Below are 12,518 nucleotides of genomic sequence, written 5' to 3' on the forward strand. Positions count from 1 at the left end.
GAATTAATTTGCGTTATACGACAGTTCACTGTGTTGACATCATCAAACATTATGTTTTGATATTTTTGAGAAACATTGACTTTCAAAAAATGGGTAAAACGAAAGATTTAAGTTCAGACGAAGAGATGATTTTAGGTACGATTTTTCATGTGTTGGAAAATGAACGTCGGATTTATGTAAAGATAGAAATACTTATTAGCTTTTTCGTTTTGTCAATTTCATCATTGGGGTTAGTGAATCCTGTAAGATGAGCGTCTTAAAGGCAACGTCACATCGATTTCTATGGCGCTTTGCAAGAATCTGTTTCGCGGAAAATTTGAAAATTTTATGCATTTATGTACACTTACAATTGCTTCTTTAATAACTTTTATATTTATATATAATTTATCTTTTAGGAACTAATGAATTATTGTCGCAAAAACGGCATAAAAAACATAAACATAAAAAGCATAAAAAGAAAAGAACTAGTCATGATGATAATGATGGTTTTAATGATGTTGCTGCAGAAACAGAAAAAAAGAAAACATTTAGAGTTAAAATAAAAAAGGATGATGATAAGAGGTAAATATAGAAAAGTAGAAAGCAAAAATAAATTAGATATTATTACAAATGAAAGGTGCAATTTATATTAATATTTTTTATACAGTTTAGAGAAACCTCGTGAGAAAATGCAAAAAACATCTAATCTTAGCATCGCAAGTGCGAGTACTACACTATCACCAAAAGTTGCAACAAAGAAAAAAGTTCCAAAAGGTAACAAAAGTAAAGATAGTGGTACTAGCAGTGAAGAAGAACGATGGCTTGATGCAATTGAGTCTGGGAAACTTGAAGAAGTAAGTTTATTACTTCATCCTTTACAGATTAGTTTTCTTTCTCATAAATTAAATATCATATATATAATATAATATTATACATTTTTGTCATAATTAAATATATTTTATCTTAGGTTGATGACGAGCTAAAAAAGATCAAACCAAAGGATCCAAAGTTAATGACAGCACGTCAGAGAGCCATGTTTGAAAGAAAGACTGACACAGAACCAAATCCAGCTGTTGAACAACTTATGTCTTTGCCAACTGGTTACAAAGAAAAAGTGATGACAGCTGAAGCTATACAAAAAGCTGCTCTTAAATCATTGAAAAGGAAACAACTTGCTGATGAGAAAAGAGAAAAAGATAAAGTAATGTGATCATGAAAATTAAAAGTTTAAAAACTTTTTTTTGTAAAATAAATATACTTAGTACATAATAACATACTGAACTCTACATAAATAGTACTTAAAATTATACTTTTTACTTCCATAGAAAAAAACAATGGAAAGGTTATTAAAAAAACAAGAATCTAAAGCTTCTAAAGTTATTAGTAAAGGAAAACCTTCTAGAAGACAAGTTCCATTGGTTGTATATCGTTTAACGCTTGAAGGAAGTTCGATATCTTTACCACCTGGAGAAGATTTTCCATTACAGCCTATGAAAGAGTAAGTAAAAATGACAAACAATTTAAAAGATTGAAGTTTTTATAATATAAATTATATCATTTGTTATATTTCCGTTTTTTAGGAAAGAACCATCAATGCGAATACTCTGCGGCGTAAATCAATGTAAAAATCCAAAAAAGTATTCATGTTCGAAAACTGGTGTACCATTATGTAGTTTAGAATGTTACAAAGTTAATTTAGCTCTATCTGTATAATATGTATATTAGTTATATATATGTACATTAGTTATTTCAACATTCTTAATTTGCTTTTCTATATTCATAAATATTAAATGTATTCTTTATTAAGAACTCCAAATATTTGGTCTTGCAAACTTAATAAGACCATTGTTGAGATAATGACATGTTTGAGCTTGTCAGTATAATAGTATAGTTGTCACACATAATTTTGTATAACATGCAGAATAACATTTTTGCATAAGACGAGAAATTATGTTTTAAAGAAAATATTAAATTAAGAAAAAAAGAATTCATTTGTTAATATCACAAATAATTTGTAAATATTTTGTACATATCTTGTAATTATTTTATTGTAAAATTCCGAATATAAATTTAGCATATATTTTAAATTAATTATTCAATTAATCATTACTAGAATAAGCATAAAACAAAAAAGAATTAGCTAGGCAAGTATATTTTTCATAACAGAAAATATGAATCTGAGTCAAATGCAGTTTAGTCTGCATAACTAAAAGTAGCTTAGGCCTTGCTTTCACCAACCAAGATAGATTCAGCTAAGTCGTCGTATGATCGTGAACCGTGTAACATCGTCAGTATTTAATTTCTCGAGTCATTGTGATTCGCGATTCGTGATTCGCGATGATTATTAATTATTATATATCAGTTTTCATAAATTGCTAGATTTCGACAAAATTTGTCTGGATTAAAATGTGGTGGTTCAAGAACTTGATTGTTTTTACCATATTTTTTAATTTACTAAAAGTATCTATTTCTCAAACAAAAGGTGAGAAAATGACTTGAAATGTCTACAAAGTATAACTTTAAGTTTAATAAAATAAAATTATAATACATTAGTTTTCCCAAGCGTATTATGTTACATTTAGTAAAAATTATTTCAAAATCAAAGACGTGATTGCAAAATGATCCTTTTTCTTTTTTCAAAGAATCTATATCCACTAATATTTAACAAAATTAGTAAATTAGTACATTAATTAATATTTTATAAAATCCAAGTCTTCTATTATTTTGTTATATAACTAAATCTTTGTTAATAAACGTACATTTACGTACATTACATTTCTTCTTTTGAAAATCAGATGATGATTATCACGAATGTGTGCGGTCTTGTGCTGACAATGTACTTTCAAAAAAAGTATGCCGTTACGAATTCTTCGCCAAAGAATTGTCTAGTCCAATCAGGTAAGATGTAAACTCATAAATTCAATTACACATTTAACGTAACATATATGCACTTTCCGAAGCTTTCGAAAACGAAAATGAAAACTACTAACAAGTTTTCGAAGTTATTCTTCCATAAAAAGAAAGTTCATATATGAAATCGTTGTAATACAAAACACATGTGATGCAAAATGTAAGTCACCTGATCTCGGACGAAAACAAACTAACTCTTGAAGACACTTAAATAAAGACGCTTAAATACAAACCTAAAATAGGGAATATTCTTTTTAAAAAGAAAACCTCGGAATCTCGGTCAATTCTAGCTGTGGAAAGAACATACAATTTCTAACGTGATTTAAGAACTAACGGTTAACACACTTGGTTACATCCTGAATTTTTTCAATTCCCAACTGGTTCTTACACTTGCCACTTACCACTCACCATCACGAACGTGTTTATCCTAGCGTACAGATAATAAAGGCTAGATAATGGCAACATACATTTTGTGCAAATAGTTTAACAAAATTTTCTTGTTTAAATTCTGGGCTCTAGTCATGATACATATTTATTTTATATTATTATATTTACATGTATAAAAAGTTCCATTTATCTAAATTTGTTGAAATTCCTTTATTTTTATCGTTGCTTGCAGCATTCAAAATGGTTCTAAAAACAAAAATGAATCGATGAATCGTGACGAAATAATTTCATCGAATAGTTTTTTAGGAATCAATGGAAAAAGTCCGGGTCCACAGATAGAGGTAATTCACAGCCATCTCTCGACATTTTTAACTTCAATCGTGATTTTCATAGTCTCAATATTTTGAATCAGAATCGAATTGAAATCTTTTCGATATTCCTGTGAATATCGAAATATGCATGTGTCTTACGAGTTCATCTTACGATTTAGGTATGTCTTGGAGATACGATAGAAGTACTTTTGTACAACAGATTGGGATCCGAAGAGTTATCTTTTCATTGGCATGGAATGCGGCAAAAAAATTCTGCTCACATGGACGGTGTTCCAATGGTCACACAATGTTCAATATTGCCATTCGGAGGTTTTCGGTATAAACTAAAACCTGAGAATATCGGAACATACATGTATTACGCACATATAGGTGAGCATCATATTTAAATAAACTTAAATGAATGGGTAAAATAATAAGATATATATATATATATATCACATAAAGTGTAAAATAATTGCAAATAAAAACCAAGAAAATTAATTTCATTTAAATTGTTGAGCTTCTCGTTGATTGCAATCTTCTGAGCTGTAATAACTTTGCTAACATTTAAATCGATTTCAAATCTCCCGCGCTGTAGAATGACTTCTACTTCTGCGAGAACAAGCAAAATTAAAGTAGATCAATAATCTTGAAACTGTGTAGAAGTTAGGTTACACGTTACGCTCGCTGTTTCAAGGAAGGTAGCATCTATCAAATGTTCAGGTATTCATTTTCTTAACGTTTATCTTTCTACATTTGTTTTCTATCAGATGATCAAGTGAAGTATAATAATTTTGTGGTGATAAAATGAAATGTAGAATCAGAAGTGTGACAAAAGATAATCGTCCACCTGGGAGACCCAGGTACATTATACATAGAGCTCCGAATATTTTAGAAAATAATTGCTGTAACGTTAATTAGATTTTCATTGTTTAATTTTCCCCTCTTCTCTAAAATTAACAAAAAGAAATTAATTCCTTCTTTTACAGCCTTTATAATGTATATGGTGTATATGTATACATAGTTATATATTTTATTTTGACCTACGATACACATTAAAATGTCATTAGAAATATCAATGCAATGTATTCTCGTATCATGGAAAAAGAAAACGAGATCAGACAATTGCTGTTGAATAAATTCTCCCATTGCATCCGAGATTGAAGCAGAAAATCAATAATATGGAAAAAAAATAGGCGTGTCTACTTTTAAGGTTGCTTGAACAAGAAACCATCAATTAGGGAACTGCCAATCATCGTATCATCCGAAATTAGATGTTCCATTTTTGTGAAAAATGTAGAATGAAATTGAGAAATGAGTTCAGAATATATGCATAACGTTCGTAACCAATCGTATTTATTTTTATTTTATTTTCATCGGATGTCCAGTTAGTAGCAATAAATTTGGCCGATCTGTCTCGTTATTATTCAATTTAAAGTTGAGAAGTATCGCACGATTTATACACAAATATAAAATAAAACTACCGTGATACGTTAACTACCGGGATACAACGTGCATGCTCTCATTAATCATGGGCACAACAGCGTTAATGGCGTTGGATTATTAGTTTCACAGCAGGGCGACGGCGTGTACGGGTCGCTAACAGTTCGAGGACCACAAAATGACCGTAGCTTGGAAAGGATACTTCTCCTGTCGTCAAGGCCGTCAATTCCATTGTCACGGTACTCGTACTTGCATCCACCTACGCCCAGGGAACTCCTCTTAAATGGCCAGGTATTCGTCTAATTAGACAAGACGCCACGAGTCGAGATAGTCGAAGCAAGACGAAAGTACTCGAGACTTTCAATTGTTTTTAAGTGAAGATTTTCGTACGTAAAAGATACAAGAATAAGTTTTGTGCAAATATTATTCACTAGCATTATAAATTTTGAGAGATTTTTAACTTTTAATTTTTTAAATAATCTTACAATCTTTTGATTAATTTAATGATATTTGTAGCTTCTTTTTTTTCTAATAAAAACGAGTACTAGTCACCGAGAATTTTAGATGTTCGTTAAAAGTATATCGTATCAATTCTATTTATTAATCCGTATTTAGTACAACTATTAGTACAACTTGTTGCACATTAACAAAACTCGCGCAACGTCATCGATAACTGTATGTTTTTCTTTTTTAGAATAACGGGTCCATGTTGAGAGTTCATTATGGAACGAAATACTTCCTACGAGTCATTAACGCCAACGCGTACAATTGCCCCGTATTGTTATCCATCTCTGGCCATGATTTTCGTGTTTTGGCTGTCGATGGGAACCCGGTCGAACCAACAATGGGCCGGCACGTCGTTTCCTTTCCAGGTATGGAGATGACTTTGTTGCTCTACTCCATGGGTTTTGTACATTCGCCACACGTAAAATGTAATCGTAGTACGTGCACGTCGGATACGCAAAACCCTTCATTCGTCGACTTGGTTTCTCGCTTTTTTCGTGCGCACAATTGCGCCCGGAACTTGAGTGGAAACGAGCAAAGGTGGGCGGTAAAGAATCGATGGAGGTGACGAACGAAACGTAATCAAACTGAAATTGAATTGTAAGATAAAACGTACGAGCAAATGTACGTGAATAGTAATTTGCTGAAAAATATGTTGCAAGATATTTTTGCAAGATCGACGATATATAATTTAAAGCGACAAACAATAGTGTGCTATGGAAGAGCGAACGTTTGATATTGCCCTAATTGTTTTGCGTGAATCGTAGCATTTACATATATATGTGATCGGACGTAAGTGAAGCATGATTCAGACTGATGATGGATTGACAAAGGAACCGAAGGAAAATTGTAAATAGGAAGATAACGAAGGGGAGAAAAGAACGAGAACGAGAACAGGACAGAAAAGAAAAGAAGTGATGAAGAGACAAAGAGATGAAATGGTAAGGAAAAGGAGGATAACCGAAGACAAAGAGAAAAGGAAAGATCGTAATGAAGGAGGACCAATGGAGGTGAGAGTCAAAACCCAGCTATCGTAATTAATAGAAAAAGGAAAAGGAAGAGAGAAGGAAAAAGTGGCGAAGGAGCAAAAGCGTGGGGGAAGCTTTTGGAAGGATGAAATTGAAGAAGAACATGAAACGATGAAACAAGGCGCAAGGTCGTTCGGTAAACAAAGAGAAAGGGAAGGCGAACGCGAAGAGTACACGCAACGAGGCCGTAGGAAAGAAATGCGAAAGCGAAAGGGGAGAAGGAAAAAAGAGGGAGAAGAGTTAGCGGGAGAAGGAAAACGGCTTGGCGGTTTCGCATACATGCATAAAGTACGTTTAGCGATGAGGCGTGCAGCACGGTGGCCGATTCGTTCGCGCAGACTCGGCCATCTTCGTGCTCTCGCCGGGTTTCCGTAAAGGGAAATAAAGAAAGGAAGGCGACCAAACGCGCGCGGGTCTCGCGCAAAAATCATTAAAACGCGTGCTCGATTCGCGGCTGCGGCGTCGTTGTCGGCTCGTAGTCGACGATTTATTAGCCGGTACAGGGAACGGGTGGAACTCGCCCGCTGCCTCTCAGCCGAGTCGCTTGCTCGCTCGCTCTCTGACTTTCGACTCAACGTCCGTCCGTAATCTCAGCTTGCAGTCTTTTTTTGACGCACGCGGCATTTTCTCCACGACAGGAGAGAAGAAACAAACAAAAAAAAAAAAAAGAAAAGAAAAAGAGAAAAAGAAAAGAAAAGAAAAGAAAAGAAAAGAAAAGAAAAGAAAAGAAAAGAAAAGAAAAGAAAAGAAAACGTTGGCACCAGCCAGAGTGTGTCCGCGCGCGCCGCCTTAATATTCGTCGTGGCCATTCTATTTTCCATGTTTAGCGACGACGCGTGGAACGAGTCAGAAACGAACGACACGCGGCTCGGCATGGAGTGGACTCGCGACAAGACCCTCGAGCTACTGCGCGAATACCAACAGAGACGCGTCCTCTGGGACTGGAATGCTCGAGGGTATCGCGACCGTGCCAAACGAAAACGCGCGATCCAAGAGCTCGCCGAGATCCTTTGCTGCAACACCCTCGAGATCGAGAAAAAGATCACGAATCTCAAGTGTCAATACTCAAGGGAGGTTCACAAGATACAGAACAGCCGTGACACAGCTACCGGGCCCGACGATGTTTACGTGTCCAAGTGGTTCGCCTTTAAAGCAATGCAATTTCTGCAATTTGGCACGCGTAGATACAGTAAGAGAAAGAAGGTAGGTATATATTTATATATACGTATAGTTACACAGAGCTACACATCGTTCTTTATCATTGCGTGTGTATATCGCAAGTACGCTGTCGCGCGAGAAATCCAATTGTGACGGATATTTTCTTCCCACGTGTCGCAATCGCTTTAACAAAATACAGCTATAGACGAGACTCTCGTTGCGTTGTCAATTCCTTTAAATCGTCCAAGAAATAAATACCTAGTCGACTGTTTTATCGTACGAAACCTACGTGACCTACGTCAATCGGATAATTGGCCAAACAATTTCGAAAAAAGACTATTGTGTGAACGCGTTTCCTCGAAAACGAAACGCCTCGCCTTCGCTTGGACTCGTGTCGTGCTTTTCGTAACAATTTTTCGTTTTCGATCCGACTTAAATTGGCCAAGTCCAATTCTCCTACACATCCTACATTGAGAGCATCGTCCAAATCGTGATGAACGATATTTCTGCCAACCTGGTCCGTTTCTCACGCTCTATGTTTGTTTCTCTCTACGTCTCTGATTCTCCCTCGTCTCTTCTCGTCTCGTTTGCTTTACCTCCTCGTCCGCCGCCGCTCGCCTTTGTCTTCCTTCTTTACTTTCTCTTTCTCTCCTTGAGTCCTTCCATGCCTCCCCATTCAGCGACTGATTGAATTGAATCGATGCATTGGGCCGTTTTTGCGGAGAGCTGTTACTATCGTCCCGTAAGAAAATGGAGAAACTCGCTCGCGACGCGCTCGAATAATCACAGAGAATCTTTGATAATTATTAGGCAACGAGCGTGGCAATAGTTTGTCAGTTGATTCGAAGCATTAATCGGATTCGCAGATCGGAGAGAGGAAAAAATGTAGATTAACATCGAGTCGAAAAAATGTAGGTTATGCTCCTTTCTATGCGTATGATCTTTCTTAATTAAACGAATCGGTTCGAGCATTGTTCCTCGAGGCGTTTAAACATGTACATACATCTCTGTGAAAGTTTTTAACACAGAGTTTGCGCGAAAGAAAGATCGAAATGTTAGATTAACGTTGAGTCGTGTGAACCGCGATTGAATCGTGATTCGATTCGTTTGTGTGTTCACGTAATTGTAACACTCGGAATTGCCAAGTTCTCTCTAGACTTCGATGAAGTTTCATTACGGTAAGTAAATTGGGTTAACATTGAAGAAAGTGACGCTTATTATTATTATATCATTAACGTGTACGTAAATTAATTGGAGAATTCTTACGAAACGTTCATAGTGGCGTGTTTAACCGAACTAAAATTCATCATGCAAATAATTACTCGCGTGCAACTTCATTCATCTCTTTAGAACTGAAAGTCCAGATTTTAACAATTGGACCAGGCTCGCCAATTTCACGTTGAAAAACACCAGTCACTCGAGCGAGAAAAATCACAGACAATGGGTGTAGAACCGAGTTGTATATGTTGTTTATCCTTCGACGAGAGTTCAGATAAATCCTATACATAGTATATCCCGTCAACACCGTGCGGTGGATGCTGAATGCAACTGGATTTCTCTCGCACACGCGTCCAACGTAAATACAATACGCAGCATGTGAAAACAAGTATGTATGTATACACGCGACGATACCGTGCCAGAGTATGTATGTATGTTTGTATATATATGTGTGTACAGCGACAGATACACGGAAATATGTACATATATTTTTCTCTCCGCAGAAAGTCGAAGAGGTGACGTCCAAACTGCAAGAGGAGTACATAGTTAGCGACATCGATCCCGAGAGCATAACCTTCATAGACTGTAACGAGGAAACGAACGGATCTGGCTCGCTAAACGCCTCGCTCAGCGAGGACGCCGAGGAATCGTCGTGCTCGAGCTTGAAAGCGATGGAGCCGTACAACAACGGTTTGTTGCAAGATCACTGTAGTCCGGGTTGCGATCTGGACGAGTCCGATCAGACAAAGCTGGAGGTGACGGCCGACGAACGGAAGAGAACGAAAGAGGAGTTCGCCAAATTCGCGGAGAGCATCGCTGTACAACTAGCGGAGATCCCAGACTCGTACTCGAGATCCGTGGCGAAGCTGAGGATCAATCAGATCCTGTTCGAGGCGGAGATAGGCGTTTACGCGCAAACACGTCGCTAACAAATGCAAATGCTTCGTTTCGACATTTAAAACGGGGCGGGGAGGGACAATTTGTGCCACGCAATCGTGGCGAAATTTTTTTCCATCGAAAGAGAAATTTCTGCACTGTAACGCGTTAGATTGTCACACATGATTGTTCGACATGAAAGAGCGACCATGTGTTCATGTACGTTTCGTGGGCAGATTGAAACTGAGAGGCAATGCTCTTGCGACTGACCGGAAACGAACGAATAACGCTGTTTACCGCGCAATTGAAGCAGTAGATGTAGATACGTGTTTTAATATTATGAGAACTATTGTTAAATAATAGCGTGGATGGTACTTTAAATGTATGATCGATTCGATGACGCATTTTCGAATTGCATTAGCGTGTTATATTTAATTCGAAGTTCGTCGAGAAACGACAATACGAGGACCTAGCGTTTCTGGCTTGTTAAGCTTACAATTATTATCTGTCTACTTCTGATTTCCATCTCCGTTTCGAATTATATTTACACGTATTTACATGTATACCGAATTATAAATCGGTTTCGAGTTGTGTGAAATTCGGAATCGATGACCGAGGATAGTAATGAATTTAAATTTGAATGATTTATTGGTATTAATATTTCGTCCTCGATTAGGATAGATGGTACAATGAGACTAGAACGAGAAAGTAATACATACGAGTTCACATGTAATTTACTAGTTGAATGTATAGTTGACAAAAAGATCATTTATATGAAGTTTAAGCCGTTTAGAGACATTTAGAAAATTCTTTATATTTAATGTTACGTCTTTTTCTAATTAAAATTGGTTCTCTTCTGGGAATTAATCGTTCAAGGCCCCGAGAATAAGCTTGAATATTACGGTGGAAAATCTACGTGTTGTTGTGAAAATTATTGTTCTGTAAAAGTAATAGAATTTTGTGGAATTTAAAGAAATGTTGAAGAAAACTGATTTGAACTGCTTGGAAACTGAAACTGCTTCTAAGCGCTTCTAGAAGCAGTGTTTCGTTATATACGTACAAAAATGCATTATCAAGCGTTAATGAAATTTGCAAAATATTGAGATTAAGGAAAATATTTTGCAATTCAAAGCCAGAAGCGCGATCTGTCATAAAAGGGTGAATTTATATTATTTCTCAATATTTAAATGCCTTCTACGTATCAAAAATATTTTAACAGGCACGTTATCGTCTAGGACTCGATTTATAAAAAAGACTGTATTTTAAACAACGCTATTTTTCGCAATACAATTTTGTTCGTTTGTAAGGATGATCCAAATATTTTTTAAGCGATCTTTGGTCGATCGAACGTTATACACAATTATAAAACGAAATGTGGGTATGTGATTTTAAATGAGAAAATAAGTCAAAAGTCTATGACATTTGAGTCAGGTTGAATGGAATAACGAAACTCGCTGTAATATTTAAAAAAAGAAAGAAATTGATGAGCTTATAAATGTTATAGAATATATCCAGTTTAAACTGTTTGTAATTCTTAACTATTCGTGATTGTCCAGTTATTGAAAAAAATACAAAAAATTTATTCAGACTAGTAAAAGTAGCACTAAGTATGTTTTCTTCTTTTTCTTTTTTATGTAAATAACATTGTTATATTTTCAATGTATGTTCTTAAATTTTTACGCAACTCAAATTTGTTATAAAAAATTGCACGTTCGAAAGAAAGTTGATGCCCAATTGTAAATATTGATTTGATCGTTGCGAAATATTTTAATGCACAGATATTGTGATACTAAACGTACTTTTTAAAATGACAGCGATATTCGTCATTTGTGTAACCTGTCTCATGATTTAAATCTAGATTGTAATAACTGTGTAGGTATGTATGTATTCTATTGGTATTCTTTCAGGGCTTTAAGTAGTGGACGCGTAGTAACTAATTTTATATATATATGTAATGAATTATTTTTTATCGAAAAAAAATCCCTCCGTAAAATCGAAAATAAGTTATTTTTAAATTAACTACGTTAATTTTTATCTTAGGAGCAAACTGTATTGTATTTCATATCATATTAAATTAGGCTCTTTGTTAATATGTAGCTAGGTAATATAAAAATGAAATTAGATAGTAATAATTATACACAAAATTCAACAGTCTCCGGTGTATGTCTTTATAATACGTACGTACATTATTGTTCCTCATTCTGCGATAGTTTTCTATCATTGTGATTTCATTTAGAATATTTACGTACAGTTTTTTAGAATCTTTTTACTTAAATTTTAAGATTATTCTTATTCGAAACGAATCTTCGCACGATCAAATACTCTGTTTCTTTGTGAGTTTACGTTTTTATGAAGTCCTCGAATTATTGCCAGAGGCATAGATATTATTTCTTCTCCGAGCAAATCTCTTTCTTCAAATCTTAATAATTTCATTGCCATAAGTAATTTCGAATCATCTTACTTATTTTGAACACATGGATAATTTGAACAACAGATAGTACAGAAACTTTTAAATATATCCTTTCCAAGATATATTTGAGTGAGCACTTTGGAAATAAAAATTGACAATGTCACAGTGTAACTGTTGTAATAGTTGACGATTGATAGACACAGAAATACCTATCACAATAAAAAATTATAAAACTAAAGTTTGCAATTATTTTGTAAAATTGTTTTTAGCATAGTAAATAGATTGAATAGAATT

At 35.0% G+C, this 12,518-nt stretch overlaps 3 protein-coding genes across 4 annotated transcripts in view; all 3 read left to right on the forward strand.

Moving 5' to 3' along the window:
• Positions 1-4,042, forward strand: LOC122532517 (INO80 complex subunit B). 2 transcript variants are annotated; one of them, XM_043661324.1, is made up of 7 exons: positions 1-135; positions 396-561; positions 647-833; positions 947-1,180; positions 1,305-1,477; positions 1,560-1,714; positions 4,026-4,042. In XM_043661324.1, the coding sequence occupies exons 1-6, from the start codon at positions 90-92 to the stop codon at positions 1,690-1,692; spliced, it is 939 nt and encodes a 312-aa protein (XP_043517259.1). In that variant the 5' UTR covers positions 1-89; the 3' UTR covers positions 1,693-1,714; positions 4,026-4,042. The 2 variants fall into 2 exon arrangements, with proteins under 2 accessions (XP_043517259.1, XP_043517258.1); XM_043661323.1 differs by lacking the exon at positions 4,026-4,042 and having other exon boundaries at positions 1,560-1,948.
• The window catches only part of LOC122532510 (laccase-3-like), a 12,710-nt gene continuing 2,296 nt past the window's right edge, over positions 2,105-12,518 (forward strand). Inside the window, exons 1-6 of the mRNA XM_043661306.1 lie at positions 2,105-2,461; positions 2,775-2,877; positions 3,509-3,617; positions 3,767-3,977; positions 5,155-5,321; positions 5,725-5,902. Of these exons, the coding sequence (XP_043517241.1) occupies positions 2,386-2,461; positions 2,775-2,877; positions 3,509-3,617; positions 3,767-3,977; positions 5,155-5,321; positions 5,725-5,902 (844 nt within the window). The 5' untranslated portion in view covers positions 2,105-2,385. The remainder of the gene's footprint in view (positions 2,462-2,774; positions 2,878-3,508; positions 3,618-3,766; positions 3,978-5,154; positions 5,322-5,724; positions 5,903-12,518) is intronic.
• LOC122532518 lies at positions 6,100-12,467 on the forward strand. Its single transcript, XM_043661325.1, has 2 exons — positions 6,100-7,765; positions 9,442-12,467. The coding sequence occupies exons 1-2, from the start codon at positions 7,382-7,384 to the stop codon at positions 9,865-9,867; spliced, it is 810 nt and encodes a 269-aa protein (XP_043517260.1). The 5' UTR covers positions 6,100-7,381; the 3' UTR covers positions 9,868-12,467.

Source organism: Frieseomelitta varia, unplaced genomic scaffold (genome assembly GCF_011392965.1).
Source record: "Frieseomelitta varia isolate USP_RPSP 00005682 unplaced genomic scaffold, Fvar_1.2 scaffold_456, whole genome shotgun sequence".
NCBI classification, from domain to species: domain Eukaryota; kingdom Metazoa; phylum Arthropoda; class Insecta; order Hymenoptera; family Apidae; genus Frieseomelitta; species Frieseomelitta varia.

Excerpts from the sequence above, each read along its gene's own strand:
- LOC122532517 (XM_043661324.1), top strand. The coding sequence starts at position 90 with ATGGGTAAAACGAAAGATTTAAGTTCAGACGAAGAGATGATTTTAG. Across the intron at positions 1,181-1,304 it reads AGAAAAGAGAAAAAGATAAA|AAAAAAACAATGGAAAGGTT; the intron begins GTAATGTGATCA and ends TTACTTCCATAG. Across the intron at positions 1,478-1,559 it reads CCATTACAGCCTATGAAAGA|GAAAGAACCATCAATGCGAA; the intron begins GTAAGTAAAAAT and ends TCCGTTTTTTAG.
- LOC122532518 (XM_043661325.1), top strand. The coding sequence starts at position 7,382 with ATGTTTAGCGACGACGCGTGGAACGAGTCAGAAACGAACGACACGCGG. Across the intron at positions 7,766-9,441 it reads GATACAGTAAGAGAAAGAAG|AAAGTCGAAGAGGTGACGTC; the intron begins GTAGGTATATAT and ends TTCTCTCCGCAG.